Below are 23,234 nucleotides of genomic sequence, written 5' to 3'. Positions count from 1 at the left end.
CGTCGTTAGTTAGTTAGTTATAACTACATACAATTTTATGAACGCCATATTGTAAATGTTATAATTTTCACTAACAATTTTTCGCAACCGTTGCCGTCGTTGGCAAATGGTGGCGTTGCCCGCAACGCCCACATTTATGAACGATGGCCATGCGACGATGATAATTTTCAACAACTTTTACGTAGCGTGTGAAACACGGAACTCAAGAGGGTCTGAGTGGGTCTGGGTAAAGGTGGGGCAATGGGTGGTCTGGGTGGATTCCCGGGAAAAGCCTACACATGCAACGTCCCAATCCTCCGCACAGTTCTCTTCCCTACGGCCATGCACTTAAACGTGCTTGGGATTTTAAAGTATTTTTTACATTACGGCTGGAAAAGCATTTTCTGTGTTTTTCAACTCCGATTTTTGTCGTGCTTTTTTGCTATTGTCGTTTGGATTTTTTATTTTTGTAGTAATAAAATGTAATACATACAGAGACTAACACACGCACACTTGCTCGGGCTACACTCACACACGCACAATTTTACTCAATTATAAAAGTTTCCACATTAAAAGTTCATTCCAGAGCCGAAAGTCTGGGCGCAACGAAAGTCCGATGCAGAAAAGCACAGAGTTGTTGGGTTAGGTCGTGCCCACAGGAAGGAAGGCCTAGGAAGGACCTACCACAGGTCCTTATTTGGGTGCTGGTCTAGCTCCTCGCTGGCACCCAGTCTCTCGTTCCCATTCCCCATGCCCCATCCCCGAAACCCCACTTCCGATGCCCTCCGTTGCGCTCCAAAATCACCGGGTCTGGGCAAACAACATCAAAGCCAAAGTGTCTCCGACAGAAAAAGTTACGTTTTTTTCTATTATTTGGCTCCTCTTTGAGGCCAGCCAGGGGGATCTTTGTTTGGTGGGGCCGGGTGTCGGTTGAATATGGAAAATGGGCGAAAAAGGTTGTTGTGCCACATGCACATGCCGCACATGCCACTCTTTTTTCGGTTCAGCTTTTCAGTGAGCAAACGACGACTCTATCTGCCACTGCTAATCTGTATCTGTACCTGTATCTCTACTATCTGAACAGTCTGACCAGCTAATTAGATAAAGGATAATGAACTGACCTAAAGTTAAACTGGCAATGGCGGCACGTATGTAGCTAGCTCAGTTAACTCGGATCCACTTAGCGAGATTTCACTGTGCTCCTCCCAAACCAGAAACCTATTAATCGCATTATCTTCTGTGCTGAACATTTAAGGCAAACACAAAACACGTGGGAAAAACTCCAATGATTAAATCAATTCAAGCAGCAATCTTAACTAGATATATAATAATCCTTAGTTACATCCCTGTAAAGTGTTGCAACTGCAAATTCATTGTTTATTTGTTTTTTTCCAGGCTATGGCGGCATCTCACCGCGGACGCAGTGGGGCCGAGTGGCGGCATTGGTGTACGCCCTATTCGGGATTCCCATCGTGCTGCTCTACCTATCCGCCATGGGCGAAGCGCTCTCGGCGGGAATGCGCTGCCTGTTCCGGCGCCAGCGTGTGAAGGGCGGACCTGGTGTTGGCCCCGGTGGCGGCGCCTCTGGTGGAGTGGGCTCGGGCCCAGGAGGAAGTGGTGGCGGCCGAAAGACGGACAAGAACAAGGGCCAGGGGCACTATGGCCACCAGAAGCTGCATCAGTACGGCCTGCCGCCGTCGGTGTACCAGCAGCAGCAGGCGCAGCAAGCGCAACAGGCGCAGCAACAGCAGGCGCAACAAGCGCAGCAGGCGCAGCAACAGCAGGTGCAGCCGGGCAAGAAATCCTCGGGCAATCGCCGTGGCTCGCCCAGTGTTCCCATATCCATCTGCGTGTGTGTGCTGCTCTGCTATGTGAGCAGTGGTGCGATTCTGTTTCACAAACTGCAGAACTGGAGTGTCCTGGAGTCGCTCTACTTCTGCTTCACCTCGCTGGGAACCATTGGATTCGGTGAGATGGCGCCCAATGGTGCAGTGGCTCTCTACACGGCCTCCGCCTACATTCTGGTCGGCATGGCCGTGGTGGCCATGTGCTTCAGCCTCATCCAGACGGAGATCGTACTGTGGCTGCGCCGCTTCAGCGTCCAGGATCACGTGATGCCCAAGGCCGAGGAACTGGCTCTAGTCACCGTGGCGGTCACGCCGAAACCCTCCTGACAGCGACCCAGTGCGGATCCCAGTCTGGGCGTTGGATTGGGAGTTGGTCTGGCCGGCGGCGCCCTGGGGCAGCCGCAAAACAATCTCGGCCAGCACCAGACCATGTTCTTTGGACCCGCCCACACGCTAACGCAGTACAGTTCGCTGCCGCGCAGGAGTCACCTGCAGGCGGCCAACAATTCCGGCGGAGGATCGGCCTTCCAGCGAAACACGCCCATCCGCAGATCGACGGGCATACCGGAGCACCATCTGGAGTACTTTGTGCCGCGCAGCATCAGTGAGTTCAATCTGTCGGGAGTGGGCGATCTCGCCCTGCCGCCACCACGTAGATACTCACCCAATATGGTGGGTGGTGGTGGTGGTGGAATGGGCGGCGGAATGGGCATGAATATGGGTGGCATGGGCATGAACATGGGCATGGGCATGGGCCTGCCACATGGCCTCCAGTTGGGTCCACCCCAGACGCTGCTCTGTTCGGCCACGCCCACTGTGCAGCAGCAACAGCAACCGCCTCCGCCGCCGGCACAACTGCAGATTGTCACCCTAAAGCCGCGCAGCGAGAAGATGGTGACCTTCGAGGATGAGTCAAAGCAGGCGGTGGGCGGTGGAGCAGTTGGCGGAGGAGCCGGTGGCTCCGGCACGCCACCGCATTGTCCACACGGAGTGCCGACGACTCCGCGAAAATCGCCGGCCGTGGGCGATATATTCATGTGACCAGGAGCGCAGGACGAGGCGGCCCAGTTGGATGCAGCAATGCGATTGCGCGACAGCATCGATGATGCACTGTGTCCAAAAGCTGGACCGGCGCCAGGTGAAGTGATACGTGTCTAGAAAATCAAAGGAACATCAACACTCACTCACTCACACATGCACACACACACACCAACACACTGTAAGTAAATGCACTCTTTTCCGAAGCAAAAGGGAGTGGAACAAAAAACATTGCCTACTTTTGAGGGCCACTGTGTTTTTCAGCATATACATAAATATAAATAAAACATTGAGCAAATATTTAATGTTATGTGTGTAAATATAGCATACAGAAACCACAAAGAAGGCAAACAACTAAAGTTGAGTCGCACTTTGCGACAGAACGAGAGAGTGAATTAAAATTAAAATTCTAAATGATAAATGCATAAATAATTAAATGCTGCGTGAGGGCGTTTTACGGTTAATGCCGTGGAACACGGATCCAGGAATTAATAAATACACTCAACCACACACACATGAACACGGACACACACACACACACACACTATGAATAATAAATAGTGAGTGGGCGTGGCATTAGGGGGCGGGCAAGCAGAGCAAACAAAATGCAAATGAAAATGACAAATTGTATAAATACCAAAGGACAAAGTTTATTTAAGCGATTTGTTAGTTAGTTGCTCCTGCTCTCTCAGTTCATTTTTTTTTTTTGTTGTCATTTTTTGTTTCGCCGTTTCTGGTTCAATTTTCAATTTTTTTATTTGCTGTTTCGCAGGGCAAATATGTATAAATTTCCGGAAGGCATATTTTTTTCTATTTGCAAAATGCTGATGGTTTTATTTTCAGCCATGCCAAATGTTGTTTAAACTGTGCCAAGTAAAATCGAAATCTATTCTAGAAAATATAGTAACTTTTTTTTTTAACAATAACTAACTAACTGTACTAACTGTAAATTAAGTTTCCCAGTTCCCACTGTTAAACGGTGCCAAGTTAAATGTAAAAATGCAACCCAATAATAGCAAATGTGTTTTTAAATGTAAATTCGCATTTTTACCAATCGAACTGTTGAATGTAACCGTTAGTGAATAAGGTTCAAAGTGTTAAGTGTGTATAATATGAGTGTAAGATAAATGCCAAAGAGGGGAACCGAAAGTATTATCAAAATTGATTGTTGAAGCTGACCTTTAATCCGACTAAATGCCACGTACAAGCGATCAACGAATTACCAGCGATTTATTCAAAAACTTTGGTGGCATTTAGCTTGAGTATTTTTAGCCGCCATTTTCCATCCGTTTGGCAAAACTCGTAATTTCCAAACCGCCCACTGGCAATTAGGTTTAAATACTTTTTAAATGCATTTTGATTGTAGGTAATTGAGCGCGTGAATGGCCATTTGTTGTTTGTTTCTGTTGGTTTTTGGCCTTGTTTTCAGTTGCCTGTGTTCTGTTGGCCGTTTTCTGTTTGGTGTTGCTGTTTTCCACTGACAGGACATCCAATTGGAGGGCTGTCAAGCGAGCGGAGCTCATTTGAGCGCGTTTTTGTTGCTTTCGCTGCTTTGCGGCAATTCATTTAAAATAAATTCAATTTCAGAGTGGGCGTGGCCGGCCGCCTGGTTGCATTTGTTAATTTTTGCCATATTCAATTTGTGGCATTCAATTAAAATAGTGAAATTAAACCAGATAGGATAGTCATCGCTCGTAAAACACAAAGCATGCCAACAAAAACAGAAAAAAAAAACAAACGAAAAAGAAGATTAATATAACATATAAATAAAGAAGTTTTTTAAAAATACAACATGCTGGACAACCTTCGATTTATGGGTTGTGGCCCCGCAGAGACTAATTGCAGAGCTCAAAAACTTGGGTCATAGCCAAAGCCAATTCAGATAGATGTCTATGTAGTTAATAACTAACTAACTAACTAACAGCCAAACGGTAATAGTATAACAAAAGAGCGATAAAACAAATATTGAAATTAAGCCAATGTAATTAAATTAAGACCACTTCAACACGCATTCACACACACACACACACACACACACACACACACACACACACACACACTGACAGAGAGACAGAGAGAGCCACAACCACAGACAAATTAATACCATAAAGTAAACTAAATGTAACGATACTTTTTTTTTGTCAAATTCCTAGCACGGTAAGTTGAACTTTTAGGCTAACCGCATAGGCTCATTGCGAGTGGCAGTTAAGGATAATTACTCTAATTCATATGTACTCCTAGTCCACTAGATACACATACATATGCGTATACATATACATATACATATAGATATGTAGCCGTACACAAAACGAAACTAATCTAGCATTGATAAAGGCAAATACCAATAAGAAATACCGCAGTTCGCATCACATATATATACATATATATATATATGTATACAAACATCTCTCTATATATATACATATATATACAAGCCCAACCAAAAGAAAAGAGAAGAATAAATACATCATGAACAATTTAGTCAAAAATCAACAACTCTCTGTTTGTTTTTTCACTTGCGGTTCACATTAACAAATGCCGAAAGTGTGTGCGTGTGTGGTCTTTTAGGTGATATATTTGCAGATTGTCAACAAGAGACCACATCTTAATGGGATCTATCTTTATTTCTTTAAATATTTGGCATGGATTTATTTCAATATTTAGTTGGCTTCAGTGCTCTCGAATTTATTTTTATCATTTCTTTATTTTTTTTATTACATTTAATTTCGTCTGATTTCAGGTTTTAACGATCACAATCATCTTCGCATTTGGAATGTCCTGCCCACATTCGATACGCCCAGATACATCTGCAAGATTCGGTAAGTCATTGCAATTCAATATTATGATTAAGTAACATTTAATCGAAATTAAGGCCAAGCCATTCGAAATTCCAAGAGTTGTGTCCATGAGCAATATTTTCATTTCGGTTCAATTAATGAACCTATTTATGGCATGCCTTTTTCGGACAGGCTCGTTGAAAACTGAAACCAAAAACGTGAGGATGCATTACCAAAATCATCAAAAAGAAACTGCGAATTTATTGGAGCGGCAGAAAAGAGAGAGACAGAGAGAGAGGGGGGAATGTGAATATCTTAAATTTAAATGAAATGCGCAGAATCAATTTGCGCGTTAATTGATAAAGATAAAAACGGGCGAGTGCGAGTGCGATAGTCTGACCAATAAAAAAAAGGACTCCCTTCCGGTCGCTCTCTCCCTCTTTTTTTGTGAATTATTTAATCATTTAATTAGTGTTAATAATTTATAGCAAACAGCTTCGCAATCAATTTGCGTTTCAGCCTGTATCTGTATCTATAGCTGTATCTGTATCTGTATCTGTATCTTTGTGGCCATTTCGCTGCTCGTGTGCATTTTATGACAACACTGGAATGAAATTTCACTTAATCAAGAATCGCATCCAGGTGTTCAACCGAATGGCTCTCTGGCTGTTGGTGTACGAGAGCCCAGAGTTCAGATTCCGGCTTTTTGCCACATCAATTTAATTTACTTCTGACAAATATCTCCATATCCGGTCATCGCACTTACGCCAGCATTTCCCCCATGAATTCTTCGCTCGAGTGTGTGTCGAACCTATAGACGAAATGTCAAGTGGAAAAGCATTAGCCCATCAAATGATGTGTAATGTACTCGACTGTCTCTCGAAATTATCAAGCCAATGCATACACATTTGAACGTTGCGTTCCATGGCTGTAAGTTCAACCTAACATGATAAATCGCCGCTCTATATAGGTTTTCATTAATTTCGAATGCATAGCAAGAGTTCACCCAAGTGGATTTGATGTCTTCAATGGGCTTTATAGTGGCGAACTGCACTGTACTTGCATTGTTTGTACACATAGCCATCTGCTCGTTACATCCGAATGTTTGTGTAACATCACCATTACCTCAATTTACACAGAGGCATTAAATTAATTTCGTCAAATGGCAAATGCGAGTGCGAGAGCTGCCAGAGCAGACTAATTCGACCAGGTGAAGTGGGATCAGTCGGTGAAATGGATGCACTTCTTGGATCGAAGTGGATTCAGATCCTTGGTAGCAAGTGCAGCCCTTGGATATAACTTAGATGGAGCAAAAACACACACACACACTTACAGCCAAGTAATAAATTTCGCTTAAATGTTCTCCTTTGTTCGAGTCATTAAAATCGCATTTGGCAAAGGAAGGAAGCCAGTGGGTCCTGTATGTGACGACTCACTGACGAGAATGAGGATGAGCAAACTGGATGGTTGGGATGTTTGGATGTTGGGATGTTTGGATGCTTGGTTGTTTGGATCCTGGATGGTTGGGTGATGATGCTGATGATGGTCTCCATCTTCTTGGCAATGCGTTGCCATTAACGTTGACTGCTACGTTGTCAACACACTTGACATATAATTTGATTACGCATACGCATTTTATTAACTCATTTTCAGCGCAACCATCCGCCCCGTTGGCCCGTTCCGTTCCCATTCCGTCCCGATTGCGATATGATATACTTACAAGCAATAGATATGCCTGGCCCATTAACGGTTACGTTGTGTCGGCTCTGCGGCTTTCAAGTGCCCCTGAAAAGCGATTGAAAAACACCCACATTCCACATTTCCCCATTATTCCGGCAGCATATTGTCTGAGTCAATTACAACAACTCGCGTCTGGCGATGGCAGCGATCGCAGCTATGTGTGTGTATGGCGAACGCCTTCGATGGGCGGACCATCTCTAGGATAAGCCCGCAGGCGGTGGCAACTAATTTCTTTTTACAACTGTAGCAGTTCCTCAGCTTTATGGAAAGGCACATTGCCTACACTAAGGCAAAAAACTCGAGTGGTTCGTCTTTAAATCCAAAATGCTCAGTATTCTTCAGCGGGAAAGCCTTAAAGCTGGCGGAGATTAAAAGAGATGGCATTTGATGCACGGAAGGATGCTCTCAAAGTCTGTCTCGAGATTCCCAAATGCCAAGCCAAGGTGTGGGAAAGTATGTAATTAAGTTGCCAATTGAAGGATAACAGGATAACGTGAAATGTGTCATGCGATTGTTTCGAAATTAAGGTGTTCGTTCAAATGATTAACCTCGCTTTGATTTACTCACTTGAATATCTTAAAAATACAGTCAGCATGGATTAGGGATTTAGTCCCAATTGCCGCTCCTTTGGGACCATGTTTTTCTCGCCGTGCAGATGTTTGCAGAGCCTCAAACAGCTGCTGCCAGGCCAAGCCAAGCCAATAACCCAAAGGAGAGCAGCCACGAGGAGTCGGAGCAAACTGTTTACTTGGAGCAGACTGTCCTCACACACACATACCACACACTAGAAAGGACCAAGGACGTTATGGCCGAGGGGAAGGAACGAAGGAGCCCAAGGAACCGCAAAACTTATGCCTTGGCCCAGAAGCAGCCATTGAAAAGTCGTTAGCAAAACGTCAGACAACACACGGCATTTGGCCAAAAGGATGCGGCTGCTGCTCCTACTGCTCCTTGGGATCTTTGCAGTCCTTGGAATCCTCGCATTACTAAGGATACGGCTGCGGGGTCCTGGCTTTGCAACTTTGCGGCGTGGCTACCGAAAGGCCCGCCATAAAATAGAGCCAAGTAACCAGCTAAACTCTTGATGGAGCTGCAAAACGGGGCTGCAAGACAAACATCAACAAAATTCCATCGTCGTCGGTAAGTTAACCCTGACTGGGGATTATGACGATTAAAGTTAGTGCATAAATGTCCCCCAAGTTAGTTGATAAAAAGGGAGATACCTGGGCGAGCATAAGTTTTTCGATCGGTGGCAAGAGATTAAAGCACAATTTGTTAGTCGAATGAGAGGTGGAGAAAGAGATAGAGAGTGAGATGGAGCGAGTGAGATGGAGGGTAAGAGGAAACCGCTCTGGTCAGTTGATTTGGGGCTTCCCGGGGGAATTGTGTCCCAGAAATTGGGGCGCCCAATTGGAGTACCATTAACCCGCAGCTAATATCGCTTCAAGCCCAACTAATGGGTGGAAAAGGAAGGGGTGTAGCGGCGAAAGCCAAGTCTTGCGCAACCAAATTAAAAGTCCTTGCTGTTCTCTCTCTCCTTTCCGCTTTCTCCGTTCTTCTATCTCTTTTTTTGGCCACTTCCGGTCCGGGCCAAGTGCAGCCATTTTGCGTACGCCCATAAATCTATTAAGACAATTTGGCAAAGGCAAAGGCAAAGGAGCCCAGGAAAGTAGAAACTTTGTGTACATATATTCTGTTCTGTTCTGTCCTGTTCTGCTCTGGTGTGGTCTTTTTATTTTACTTATATTTCTTTTAGATTTCATTTTATTTTTCGGTGGAGCGCATCCAGCGCCAAAAGCAACCGCACAAAATCTGAAACGCAGCAGGGAAAACAGGGAAAATCGGGCAGATTCGAGCTGCTAAGGAGGTGAAGTGGCTGAAAGGACGAAGGCGGAGCAAACAAAAGTAAACTTGCCTGCTTCCTCTTCATTTTTTATTCGCATTTTTTAAGAACTGTCAAGGGTATCGCTATCTTACGTCCTATACACACACACGCACTCGCAGCTCGGTGATTATATGACAAGCTGCTGGAGCTTTACTTTGCACTTGGCCAAAGAAAGGAGGAATCACTCACTAATTTGGTTCTTAATTTGCGTAATTACTTTCTCTTGCCCTAGATAAAATGGGTTAAGTTGTAGACGCTCTAACTTGGTCTAGGTCTATTTACTCAAAGCAATACAGTATTTTGTTCAGTGCAGAGCGTATGCTGAACCTGAAGCCGAAGCTGATCCCCTGGCCCATTCCATGCCAGCCATGCAAACAAGCTGCGCTTGGGCGTGGCGCACGGGGCGTATGGGTAATGGATAATGGGTACTGGGTTCTCCAGCCTCTCAATACAAGTTATATATATTCTTTTTTTTTGCTCCCCGACTTGATTTACTCCCCCAGCCGAACCCACTTGGTTCCGTTTATGTCAACTTGGCGCGAAGTTGCTGGCTGTGACTGCAAGATACTGTCATTATATATATGTATGTATATATATAGTATACATACATATGTATATAGGGCCCAGCCCGCCCGGAAAACCCAACTCTGCCGCATTCTGTAATAATCTATCAAAAATTGTACGCAAACAAAATGTGATTTTGCTCCACGTGCTCTGCATATCGCTCCCTTTTTTTTTCTTGTCGCACACTTTTCCTCAGGAGAAGGATTTTTCTACTCTGCATAAATTTTGTTCTGGCATTTGGCAATTGATGGCACTGCAAAAAAGTTGAAAAAAAAATGGAAATGATTTTTTAAAATCCCCATTTCTTGCATAATTCTATGGATTTCTTTTGTTAATTAATAAAAACTCATGGAATTTCATATTTGTGATGTATTAAATAATAATCTTCGGATTTATGCTTGTTTAATCTATCAGTTAAAAGTCGAGTTGTTAAAGTGTGGTAAATTTTTTGCCGTGTAAGATGTGTGCAAGCAATGGTTGTTTGCCCATTTCAAGATTGTGATTGAGTTGAGTTGAAATGAGTTGAGATGGAGGAGGGGCAGCATGCAACTGGTTGAGATTGCATTGGAGACCCTGCAGATGAGGTCCTGGGCGAAGTCCCTTAGCCGCAGCTTTTGCCCATTACGTAGCCATCCCCAAGAGGAGGAAAATTTGTTGTTTAATTATCGGTTGCTTTGAATTAAGCTAGGATATTTGGTCATTTTCTTAAAGAACTTCCATGGCCAGGTGAAACATGTAAAGTAGTTGTGAGCCACTCACTTATCTACGGGTAATGTAGATTCGTTGTCATTCTGGAATAAAGCCATAAAGTGAAGAGGGGCTCGAGAGATGACAGGCTCCAAGGGATCCAACTTTTTGCTACCCTAAAGTTGCCAAACATTCTAGACCTCCTCAACTGACTTGCCACCAAAAAAGGATAAAACCTGAAAAGAAGACAATGTCACATATTTTACTTGTCGATTAAAAAGCGAGCCAAAAAACCAAAGTTGGTATTAAGTTCTCTCTTAGCAGGGTATTTGAGCCTTTCGTGTTTTATTTGCGGGCTGTGCTCAATCTGTTGAACTTTGTGCCATAAACAACTTTGCTTTAATCGATTCTGATTCGATTTGAGAATCTGACTTTGAATCGCTTTTTAAATCGTTTTTGTTTGAAAGTTTTTTGGCATATCTCCCGCCGCCGTTGCCATTCACCCCTGCCACCCCCCTGCCACCCCCTTGCTACCGTGCAACCCGCTCAATCTGTCACTCAATCTCCCTGGAGGCGACTCTGCAACATTACTTTCGTGGCACTTTTTTACCAAAGCGGCAAAAGTTGAATCGCAACCAGAACTTTTGCACCGTCACATATGCACGCGTCTCTCTCTGTTGCAATCTATCTGTCTCGCTCGCTTTGTTCGTCAGCAGATTTTGGATGCTGCAACATCTTTGGTTACACTCAAAATGAATCGAATGAACGCAGTGCACCGCGTTGTTGGCACACTGAGAGAAAATGTTCAGGCATTGCGATCTGATCTGATGGACTTCAAAAGAATCTCTCGTAATCTGCTCTGTTGAAGAGAGCAGCTTACATATTTGTTGTATGAATAATTTGTAGTCCATCCTTTCCGAAATTAATAATACAATTGGTAAATATTTTTTGGGACATTTTGCTGACCAAATTGCGTTGAGTCATAAACTTTCGAGATAAGTGCTTCCTGTCTGTATCAAATTGATTTATTGCCAAACATGGTAAAAACCGTTTTTCCCTTCCAACTACATATCACATAATTTTTCAAGTGCAGCGACCAAAGAGTTTGGAACTTTGAAGGAAAGAATCGAATGAAGGAGGGGATAACTGCAAAGCAAGTGCAAAACAAAAGTCGAGTGAGGAGTAAACAAATCTTTGCGATACAAAAGATGCCACAAAGATTCAGATACAGTTGCAGCTGCAGATGCAGATGTGCGGATGGGGAAGACGCTGCTGCGAAAGAGACAGATAGCCGTGCATCGAAAGAGACAGCAGCATGAGACTGCAATTTGTGGGCACAGATGGGAGCGAGAGTCAACCAAAGTGAAATCCTATAGAAATTGCATTTGCGGCAGCAAAAATTTGAATTGCAATTGCGCTCACACACACGGATGACCCCCGACCTCATCCGCATTTCCACTTCTCCTCCGCTCCGCCGCATCCCGGGACTCCACTCCTGAATCCAGTATCCACTATCCAGCATCCAGCATCCAGTGCAGTATCTCTCCTTGGTTCTCCTTGGCTTTTTGCTCAGGGTCCAAGCCGACCAGCTCAGCTCGTTTATCAAAGCCAACGCTTTTGAATTTCTGAAATGGCTTTTCCGCTGTCCTCGCTCCTGCGGCCAGTTCTTGGCTTTTCTATAGAACGAGGGGGTTGGTCGGGGAGAGCGGTAAAAGCTGGTAAAGCGGGAAAAGCTCGGGGTGAAAAGCAGGAAGTATCGTTGCAAATTACGTTGGCTATGTCGCTTAGTTTTTCCGATTCGAATGCGCGAACAAGACAAATAGATTAGCCAAAAACTTGGCCACAAGGCCGAAAGGAAAGTGGCGGCAAAAGTCGCGGGGTTTGGGTGGGAAAATTCGTTGGAAAAAGGGACAGGCACTGGACAGGAAGTCGCCCGTAATGATGACGGGTGCAGCTGCAATTAGGGCAAGGCTTTTCCTCTACAACACCCTACCCACCAGCACCACCAAACCAGCCATCCGGCTGTCAAACGCATGAAAAATGTGCAACATTTTGCCGCGGTCCCAGCAGACGCTTTAAGTAATAACAATTTCGCGGCCAGCGAGTACGAAAGTGAAGTGAGGGGGTGGAGCAAAAAACCATATCATCTACCAAAAAACAAAGTCAAAAATAACAACTGACCGGAGGGCATACTTCTGATCTATGGGCCATATCCATGTCCGTCCGGCTACCATATTCCCATATTCCATCTGTCACCGCTGCAGCATTTTATGGCTATTCATTTTTATGCAACATGGCCAATTGATGGCCGTAATTGCTTTTATTTCCTCCAAAACCTTCGGGGAGTAAAGGGATCGGATGGGATGGGACTGGATTGGATTGGATGGGAATGGTCTTGCTGCACAAATGGCGACAAATATGGAATCAATTACATACTGTCAACTAGGGTTCTGAAAGCGGATATAGATGCAAAGGGTTTTCAGCTGAAGGGCGTAGAAAAACAAAACACGTCACTGAATTGACACATTTCGTTGGCCCAAAAGGGAATTTTCCACACCAAATTGCTGGAAATATTAACTGCGGAAAGAATTAACTTTAACTTTAAAATATCAAATGTTTTACACGAAGATTTATTATTGAAACTCCTCAGCTAATAGAATCACGTAAATGAATCACTAATGAAAATAAATGCCTGCAAAATAATTAAATTGAAAGTAGTGTCACGGTTTTTAAATTTGGAAGAATATCCCCCTTTTCAACACTGAGACTTTGCAAATTATCGCTTTTCGCCAACACGAAAATCACTTCGATGGGAAACTAAGCCCACCGACTATCAGCACTTTGCTCAAAGAAAAAACAAGGCAAATACAACTTATAAATAGTTTTACTTGAGTAGCGAAAATTGAAAAACCAAAGCGGGCCCAAAAAAATAAATATATATATATATATACATACATATATATTATATATATCTATATATATGGACGGATTGCAAAAGTGGGTGAAGCAAAAGAGAAATGGAGGGCGATGAAAAAACGGAGCAAAGACAGCCAGAAATAATAAAATAGGAAAACTTTTAGCGGTGCATTAAGTAAACCGAGAAACTGCGACTATGCGGTTGTCCTTGAGGCTCCGCTCAAGTGGGCGGCGCTGGGCGTTTGTGGGAGTGGCAGGCAGTGCGAAAATGTGCTGCTAACTTAAATTTATGCGACACGCCGACCAGGAAGTAAAGGAGCCCTACAAAATCCGAAAAAACCAAAGCCGAACAAAAAAAAAAAAGGAAACCAAAACTCGCATAAAATTCAAACGCAAGCGAAAACTTTTTGCCCAGCTCAAGCGAAAAAGCAGGTTCTTTGGGCTAAAAAATAAAAGTTCGCTCCTATCCGTTTGCTGCCCATGTAAAAGTGAGTCTCCGCTGGACACGAAATGCCGAACCTTGTTACCCTCAATAGGCCAAGAACAATACAACACTGCTACAACTACAGCGTGGTAGGAAAATGGGGCGGGCGGTGAAAATCTGGGGGGCGGAAAATTGTCAGGGGTGGGGAAGAGGGGGCAAAGCTGTTGGCATCGGCGAAATTTTGATTTATTTATGCCGACACCAAACGGCGGCCAACTGAACCGTCCTGTATGAATACATATAAACTATGGCGCGGTCGCATGTGAGGAGGATTTTGGTAGCGTCGTTCCAGGCTCCTGACACAATCAGTTAATGGTGGAACCCCATCGACGAGGACTCCACATTCGGGTAGGGAAAATTAATAACTTTTAAAGGGGCAGCTTGAATTGGGATTAAACGAGCGGACGCACATGCAAAAGATCATATAGCATTGTAAGTATGATAAAAGTCGAGAGCCTATAAAACGGATCAAGGATATATTATATATATATTTTAATTTTTTTTTTAATTAAGTATAATTGGGTGTTTAGATCACGTTTCCACGTCACAAGTCAACAAAGTCCGTTGAGTCAGAAAGCCAGGAAATTATGATTTCAGTTCGTCGGCTAAATGCTGTGAACCGCATGGACGCCAGGATCTGGTCCTTCAGCTGCTGCTGCAATCCGCGGGTTGGGGATTTCAAAAACGGTTTTGGGTTTTGGGGACACGAGTCCCTGGTTCGATTTCGGTGCGCTTGGCTCGCTCATTTGGTTTTCCGTTTGAATTTCCTTTGCACTCTATGAAATTTCAACTTGATTTCCGTCGGGGCATTTGTTACTTATATTTTTAGCTCTCCGCCTGGCCACTTGTATTCGTGTATTTGTGTGTGTGTGTGTGTGTGTGTGGCTCTTTTGCAGCCCTTCACACACCCATACACCCACACAGATGTTGACACCTACCGCCGACGACAGCTGCTTCACACCCACATCCAAATCAACATCCTCATCCCCATTCCCATCCACATCGACACTCGCACTCCCATGTGATGCTTGTGCCTGTGCCTCCTGTGTCGTGTCCATCCGTGTGTATGTGTATGTGTATGTGAGTGTGTATGTGTATTTGTTTGTTGATTTGGCTTAGTAGTTACCAGGAGTCTGGCCTTGATGGCAAAAGAGTCCTGGCAGGGAAAAATACATAGAAAAGCGGAGCAGAACGACCCGACTATTGGCTACCTGTCGATTTATTGTTGGTATGCTTGAATAAACCATTAACATTTTCAACTGTTTGATTTTATATACGCAATGTTTAAGATCCTTTTAAAGTGACCAATGTAAAACTTACAGCTGGTATAGTTTATTCGGAATGATATGTAAATGTTAGTCTGTCATGCAAAAAATATACAAATAACCCTTGTAAGGGGTACGAAAATACGAAATATACAAATGCAGAAACATATAGCCAATTTGAGGAATCCGCTTAAGTGCGACATTGATTTCCGCCACTGATACCCAACACATGTCGACCCGGCAAAAGCTTATGAAGAGAGGATATAGAAAAGTGGAAAGTGGGTTTCCATTTGGTGTGGTGTACACCTAGAGCCCAAACATTTGGCCAGAGATGCCCACTCGAAATATGGGTCCCAGCATCGAAGGAAACCGAGTGAGTGCCTCTCAAATTTGCTGCACATTTAATGAGGATTTGCCTTGCCGTGCGATGGGAGCGCATTGATTTTGTTGCGGTTTCTCCAAGTGTAATAGAGCGCTTCACAGGATTCACGCGGTTGGTCACACACGAGCTGACATTTCGAGAGTGTCCCAGCCCAACCTCAGTCTGGATTTTGGATGGCGCCTGCGGCAATTGCAAAACCTGTGGATACGGGGGGATGGCCGAGAAGTGTATCCATAAAATATTGTTGCCAACCGATTTTCACATGCAAAGTTTCTATTCCTCTTTTCGCACTCTATCTGCAGGGTATCGTGGGTTCCATAGGAAAGTTTGCCACTTGAATGTTAAGATTATATTATCAACTTCTTAAATGCCAGTTATATGAACAACATATGACTACAAATTCTTAGTTTTTTTAATTTAATTTGAGAGTATATCATAGTTAGCTTAATTAGCTTTCCGACTTTTGGGTTTTTGTTACTGGAATCTGAAATTTCGAGTAGAATGTGTGGGTGCTTTTCCGATTTAAGCGGGTTAATCCGTGAGGAAAAAGAGGGGAAGGTGAGGGGAGGCGAGTCGGCGACAAGTTGGCCAGGGGAAAATACGAGATGGCATTAATAACTTAGCAATTGTATTGGGCCGCAGTTGCAGACGCAGCAAGGCCAACTGCAGCAGCTGTTCTCCACTTCTCCACGCCAAAGGTTGATGAGGGAGGGAAGGGGGTGGGTGGTGTGGTTGCCCCAAAGTGGGCGGAGGTGTTGCACTGGTCAAGAAGTGGGCGTGCTCTGGAAGACTTATGTCTGGGCCAAAGCCCAGGCGAGATTGAGCCAGCCTGAGACCGGCAGAGCCCGGCAGGTTGATTGATGGCCTGGAACGGAATGAAATTGAATGGAATGGAACCCTGGGGAATTATTCAGACGCTGAAACAAAGGAAGCGGGAGGACAATCTATGGGAACAACTAGATGCAATGACCTGATCTGAAATCAAAATATTAATCAACGAAAGAAGGGCTGAAGCTCTGATGCTGAAAGGCAAACTAGATACATTTGTGCATATGGCCGAAAGCACGGAGAATCGTTATATTTAAATTATTCATTTGGTATAAATCATTTGCTTTGGGCTTAAACATATGACAAGCGAATGCAGAGAGCCAAATGAAATCGGCTGGCATTAATTAGGGATTAAGGACGTAATTATATTTTTACAAAACCATAACATATTTAGATTTCAGCCAGCCGCTGACCAGAGAAATCAAGGCAATTACATATTAGCACATTTAGCCGGAAATGAAACGGTCGAGGATTAATTAGGGATTAGTGGTGGGGTAGCCAGTGCTATACTTAGCCACTATTTAGCAATGCTGATGTGTGGAGTTCTTTCATCAGCGCGTTAAGTTGATGATATATGAGGACGCAAGGAGACACGGGTCAAAGGTCAAACGGTGTGCCAGACACTCAGTCATCCGCAAGTCAGTTCGTCATAGACAGGCGACCGCCTTTCAATCAACCCGATACATACCACCTACCAGCACACACACTCACACACACATAGCCCCCCCCCCCACAAAGTATCCAATAAACCCGGCGGGTTCCCTTTTAGCCACGATGATTAATTACGGCCAATGTTAATTTGTCATATACGCGACGGCACTTCCGCCGGCAAAATGGGTGGCCCGAATGGAAAAAAAGCTGAAGGAATCAAATTAAAAATGTATAATCGCTGGGGGAGCATATAAAAGTACAGAACAGAATACAAAAAACAGAAAAAAAAAGAAATATGAGTAGGGCACCAGATTGAAGAGCAATCAAATCAATAATTCATGCTATGAAAACGTTAAGAGTAACGATAATGCCCGGAGTCGAGTCGTCGGAATGACTGGAGAACCCGTCTTGAGGTCGAATTTTTATCCGGAGGTCGTTGGGCGGGTTAAACAAATGTACATTTTCAATGACAACGGTAAGTGCATGTAAATGCAGGCGATGACAATGTCGAAATGGGGGCTAAAAGGGTGGGGGTATGCACAGACAACAGATGCACACACACACACCCGCAACTGCAAGTGCAATTCAAATAAATTTTCATCTATTTCGGTTTTTGGGTTATGCTTACTCTCCGCATTTCCACATTTTCTCCGTTCTTCTTCCTGGGAATCCGCAGCACTTACCACTGTGGCTGTATTTAAATACTTGCACGATTTCCGGTTGTTAGCGCAGCTAAGTTTCAAAATGGCTGTCTCACACACACACACACACACGTTCTCTCTCGCAAACCAGAGAACTGCAAGAGTGGCATTTTTTTCCACTCGACTCACACCCTACAATTTTGTGTGCGGGTGCTACCCGCCACGCATCTCGCGGGTACTTACAAACACACAGTATAAATCTGAACATGCAGACCAGACACCCCGTTGTGCGCGGGTGCCGATCATACTCGGCACCCATAACGGAGGGTAGAGAAGACAAACAGTCAGAAAAAGACAAATGCCTAAAAAGGGATGAGTGACAAAAACACTTGTGGGTGGGTTTACCGTTAAACACATGGGTGTTTCCAAAAATACTCGGGTGTTTCTAAAAATACTCGGGTGGTCTCGTAGATAGTCGAGTCAAAGACAAGATGCGTAACTCCATACGTGTTACACTCCACACGTTTACACACTATTCTTTCGGCGTGGCTCTAGACTTTGTCGAATACTTTGTAAAATATGCCCTTCATCTTATTATTATATATTATTATAATTATATATATTATATTATATATTATTAATATATATATATATGTAATTTAATTATTATATTATATATATATATATATATATATATAAATATATATATATATATATATATATATTATATATTATTATATATTATATATATTATTAACGTTATTATTATTTAAATATAGATTATAGTAAAAATAATAGTACATAATGTCACAAAATTCATTTCAAAAATGACTTTATATAAGAATATTTGTCATTAGAGTATTCAGCTAGCGACGCGTGAAAAATTAATAAGTCAATGATTCGAAACGGGTGGCACCCATTGAGTACATCAAAGAGCAAAGACATGAGCACGAAATTTTTCTTGGGTATTCCCTTTTACCCTTCATTTCTTATACCCGTCACGCTTCCACCCATACAAATTTTAGGCGTACAAAAAATGACCTGCGGCCGATCGTTGACTGTGCGTCCACTCACCCAAACGGCTCTTGCGCAGCAGGCCTCGGGTGGTTTTTTTACTCGTAACAAAAACACCACGTTGGTAAAACACTCGAATATTTTGTATTGCCGCAAGTAGGGTGTCAAAAAACACGGGGTGCCTAGAGACCGAGTGTTTATCGGGTGGACGTAGAGTGCCAGTGGCGGACATGCATTGTTTTTCGCCACTGCTGATTTTCACAATTTGCTCTTGCAAATATGGCAAAACGCTCCGAAAGCAAAATGAACGGTGCACCGGGGAAAATGTGTAACATGAAACAAGTTCTTTTCCATTTTTAAACATTAATGGATTTGCGTGCATATAGAATGATCACAGGCAAACCAATTTAACTGCCCGAAAACTACTGAAAATGCTAAAGTTTCTTCTCTCTCAACGTTTTCGTTTGAATTTCAGGTTTTAAGACTTAATCCAAGGGAAAAGCTTAATGGTTTTTTCTTTTTTGTAACTTCCTAACAGATATTACCCTAAAAACAGCTGGAAAATGACAGCTCATAGCTTTTCCGCATGTAAACAGGTCTTGATGTTTGTTGGCTTACCTAATATTTCCTATTGCATAAGTGTCAAAAAAAAAAAGCCCAGCTGGTGACCCCTATTTAAAATGCAGTAACATGATCTATTCATTTTTATTACTTACAGTGAGTGCTAAATGCAAACTTGTCAAACTTGGGAATTTGTGGAAATATTTATTTTTGGAACTAAATGGGACGTTCAACAGATTTTATTTAAGCAAGTAGAGTACAAATATACGCATATTTATTAAAACAAGACGAGAGGCACAAAGAAAGAAAGAAACAATTGGTATAATTTATCTATTTGCAATCCATTGATAATCTGCCTTGATTTTGCTCAAGCGAGCGTTGCAAACTGCTCTACATAGGCTTTTCATCGCCGATTTTCCACCTCGAGTTTCCATTTCAAGGAAAATATGCAAAACAATCATCCGCAATCCAATCCGCAAAGCCAAATAGCCGGGCAAAAAAAAAAAACAAACTGGCCGGAGGCGAAACTTGGAGGGATGAGGGGATATATGTATATGCAGGATGTATATGTTTATATGTCTGTACGAGTATATTTCAAAACCCCCTATAAGTTCAGCAGGCTTTTCATTTGCTCTACTCGTTTTTGAAGCGGCTGGCTTATTTTATTATTTGCTGCTCCTCCTGCGCACAAATACATACATATAGCTAGCATTTTTTCCAGCTGCATTCTGTGGCGGAAGTTCATTTGAGGAATTTCGCTTTGGCATTTCAGATGTGCCGCCGTTCATTATTTTGCTTTGCCATCATCGCCTTGGCTTTCACCTGGCTTTCACTCGGCTTTCGCCGCCACCCCTTCTCCTTGCCACGGCCAATCGGCGAGTGAATAGTCTGATTTATAATGATTAATGCCCTCGAGTTATGTGTCCGACATTTGCGATTGAGATGGAGATGGAAATGGTGCTGGAAGCGCCACGAGATGCGGATGCCACCGAAGTTGGCCAAAACAATTTGCGGCCACAGCTCGTTGGCCAAAAATGACAGTGTGTTTGGTTGCTTTTGTCTGTTTTCATTTTCATTGTCAATGGGAATGTGAGTGAGTGTAGCTGCGACTATGAATGTGAATGTGAATGTGAGTGTGTTTGTGAATGAGGGTGTGAGTGCGGGTGCCATCAGAAGTTTCATCAAACTGTATTTCGCCGATTTCGCGGTTTTGGCGCAGCTTTTACAGAGATTTTCCGCCCCGCAAGAGCAGCCTGCATTCGCACTGATAGTGCGATAAGCAGCTTACCTCTATGGGCCATTTTCACCTGACTGATTGCATCTGGCCAGGCTGCACTGTACTGTACTAAACTGTACCGACTAACGAAATGGCCAGCGAGTGCCAGTGTACTTCTAGCCAAATTCCTTTTCGACGTGGAGCAACCACCCAAAATCCAAGTCACCTTGCGGCGATTTCCATTTCGGCGGTAAACGCTGCTACCATTTCAATTTTCGTTTTGGCCATCATAAAATATAATTGTTTTTCCACTCGCCCCGAAAGTGAAAAATAAACTGCCAATTCCACATTGGCGACTGGCTAACAATAAGCTACACAAACAATAGCAACAACAACAACAGCAGCAGCAACAATGGACAGAAGTAAGCTATTTGTTTAACAGCTGCAAGTCAGCAGGAAAATAAAAAAGAGAGCTGGGAGTAAAGCAGCCCGCGAGCAGGTGAACTGGCTCCAAAGATTCGACGAGCTGATATCCTTTCTTTATATTTCAGGATAATAGCTGTTGAATGAATATATAGGAAAGTAAATAGTCGATGGATTTAATGATAAGAGTACAGAAAAAGTGTTTTTTCCTTTGAAATGATACAGTACACTGGACTACAGGATATGCGAACGTGGGGCAGCAAAAGAAAAATGAGTGTAGCGCCTTTTCGGCGGGACTGTGCTTCTTGTTCTGGTTCAGCTGGTGATTCTTGGATGGATGCTGAGACCGCATTTATGGCCCACCGGATTCCACTCTTATAGCTATACATATAGGCTATATATATATACACGTATATATAGCTATATACGATGGCCGCTTCCTACGATTTTTACCTATGTGCCGTCGGGTCGGACACGGAATTCATTTAAAATTTAATGACCTAACCGTTATTGTTGCTTTTGCCGGTTGCTGCTCGCTGGTTTTTGCTTGTTGTATGTTGGTTGTATGCATGTCGTGCCACCAACAACAACAACACCAATAACATCGAAGCAATATTAAAATTCATTAAAAATGATTTGCGTAAAACGCAATTTTATTTTTTCATCGCCACAAAATGAGGGGGAAAAAATAAAACGCCAAGGAAGCTACCGAAAAAAAGAACAAAATGCAAAAATTGTAAAAAAAAAATAAATAAGTGGATGTGGAAAAAATGGGAGAGGGAAAATATAACACGGGCATAAAAACAAGCGGCAGTGAAAATAAAGTACAACACTTCAAAATGGAACAAATAAACAAAAAGCAAACGGATCGGAATTCAGGACGTGGAGTTCCATGGAAATATGGTTTTGGCATGGTGTCCGGTGTCCAGGGACTAAGGGGGGCGGGGAGGCGGTGGCAAAATGTCCATGGGCGTGGTGGTTGAAAAGGAGGCGTGCCCCATGAATGGGGAAGCCCCTTTAATTGAATTGCCTAAAACACACGAACTACAAAGCAGTTGTTGTGCTCATTGAGCAGACTATGTAGTGTTGCAAACTTCTGACATAAAACATATTCCTTTTGCTTAGCATTTCGGTATTTTAACCTTCATTTGCTTTCTCATCCTGCAACTCTTAACAAGCTGCTACCATACTTTTGTAGTTTTATTCGACTAAACCCACAATTCCCATTTTATTTAGATCATTGTGAAATTTATTCGAAAATTTCCCTCAGCTACCCAACTCAGACGTTTTACGATCTGGCCAGTGTTGCAAGTTGGCCAAATTTACGATAGTTTTTTGTGTCCGCCAGTCCGCTTTTTCTGTCCGCTCCATTCATTCAGTGGCCAGTCTCGATTAACATTATGCTTTGAATGGCAGCGCACTTTGTGCTTATTTGTGCTTGAACAACAGCGATGGTTACAACCCAAAAATGCCGTTCATAGAGTCCTCATCCGGTGGTGGGCACTAAAAAATTAATGAAAAAAATTGCACCACACACGCACACATGACGTACATATAAAATTAAAAAATTTATTGCTTTCGCTGATAGGCATACATAGGCCATTGGCTGCCCTGTAACGCCACGCCCCGTCCGCCCACTTTGCCAGTACCGCCCCCTTTTTGCTGCGTCACGCAAATTAAAAACACAAAATATGAAATGAACGAAGAAAACGGAGGGTGTGGCTGTATGCAAAAATGAGCAAAAGAAACAAAAAATAATAAAGCGACCAGAAAGTTTTTAAAATATAGCGCTAGGCATTTATTTTTAACAATCCATGCATTCTATATAACCTGGAAAATGGGCGTTGGCGGGCGGGGGGCGTGGCACGCGCGGTTATGTGGTGCGTGCTGTAATTTCCATGTAGACACAATAACAGCAACAGCTTTCACCTTGTCGCTTTTTCAATTTTCCCTTAGGCAAAAGTGGGCGAAAGTGGGTGAAAGTGACTGAAATGTGGACAGCAAATGGGGCGTGGGGATTGGGGATTTGTTAAGAAGTCGCGATTTCTGGGCTCATTAAATTTGACAGAGATTTGCGCCAAAGTTTCCTTTTTGTCTGATCCTTGTCTGATTTAATCCCCGTACTTTTATGAGTGCCACGTCAACTTGATTGCCCGTACATACATACATACATATGTATGCGAAGTGAAGTGGGCGGCAGGGTAGTGGGCGGTTCGGTATGGTAGGTCAAACCACTTTGTCATCTAGTACTCCGGCCGGTGACCAATTAGTCCACAGGTGACAAAAGAGCCACTCCCCCTTGCCAGCCCCCGAACACCGAACAAGCGAGTACAAAA

At 43.3% G+C, this 23,234-nt stretch overlaps 2 protein-coding genes across 4 annotated transcripts in view; both read left to right on the top strand.

Moving 5' to 3' along the window:
* Positions 1-5,353, top strand: part of LOC6612267 — a 56,267-nt gene extending 50,914 nt beyond the window's left edge. Inside the window, 1 exon segment of the mRNA XM_002036741.2 lies at positions 1,375-5,353. Coding sequence (XP_002036777.2) covers positions 1,375-2,867 — 1,493 coding nt within the window. The 3' untranslated portion in view covers positions 2,868-5,353.
* The window catches only part of LOC116802098, a 34,230-nt gene continuing 13,338 nt past the window's right edge, over positions 2,343-23,234 (top strand). The window contains exons 1-2 of one of the 3 annotated variants that reach the window (XM_032725224.1): positions 2,343-2,964; positions 5,605-5,683. In XM_032725224.1, coding sequence (XP_032581115.1) covers positions 2,907-2,964; positions 5,605-5,683 — 137 coding nt within the window. In that variant the 5' untranslated portion in view covers positions 2,343-2,906. Of the gene's footprint in view, positions 3,046-5,604; positions 5,684-7,383; positions 8,522-23,234 lie in introns of those variants that run through there. The other 2 variants (XM_032725225.1, XM_032725226.1) reach the window with 2 other exon arrangements.

This window comes from Drosophila sechellia, chromosome X (genome assembly GCF_004382195.2).
Source record: "Drosophila sechellia strain sech25 chromosome X, ASM438219v1, whole genome shotgun sequence".
Taxonomy (NCBI): Eukaryota; Metazoa; Arthropoda; class Insecta; order Diptera; family Drosophilidae; genus Drosophila; species Drosophila sechellia.
Note: the sequence above shows the minus strand (reverse complement) of the source record. Positions and strands in the feature narration are given on the sequence as shown.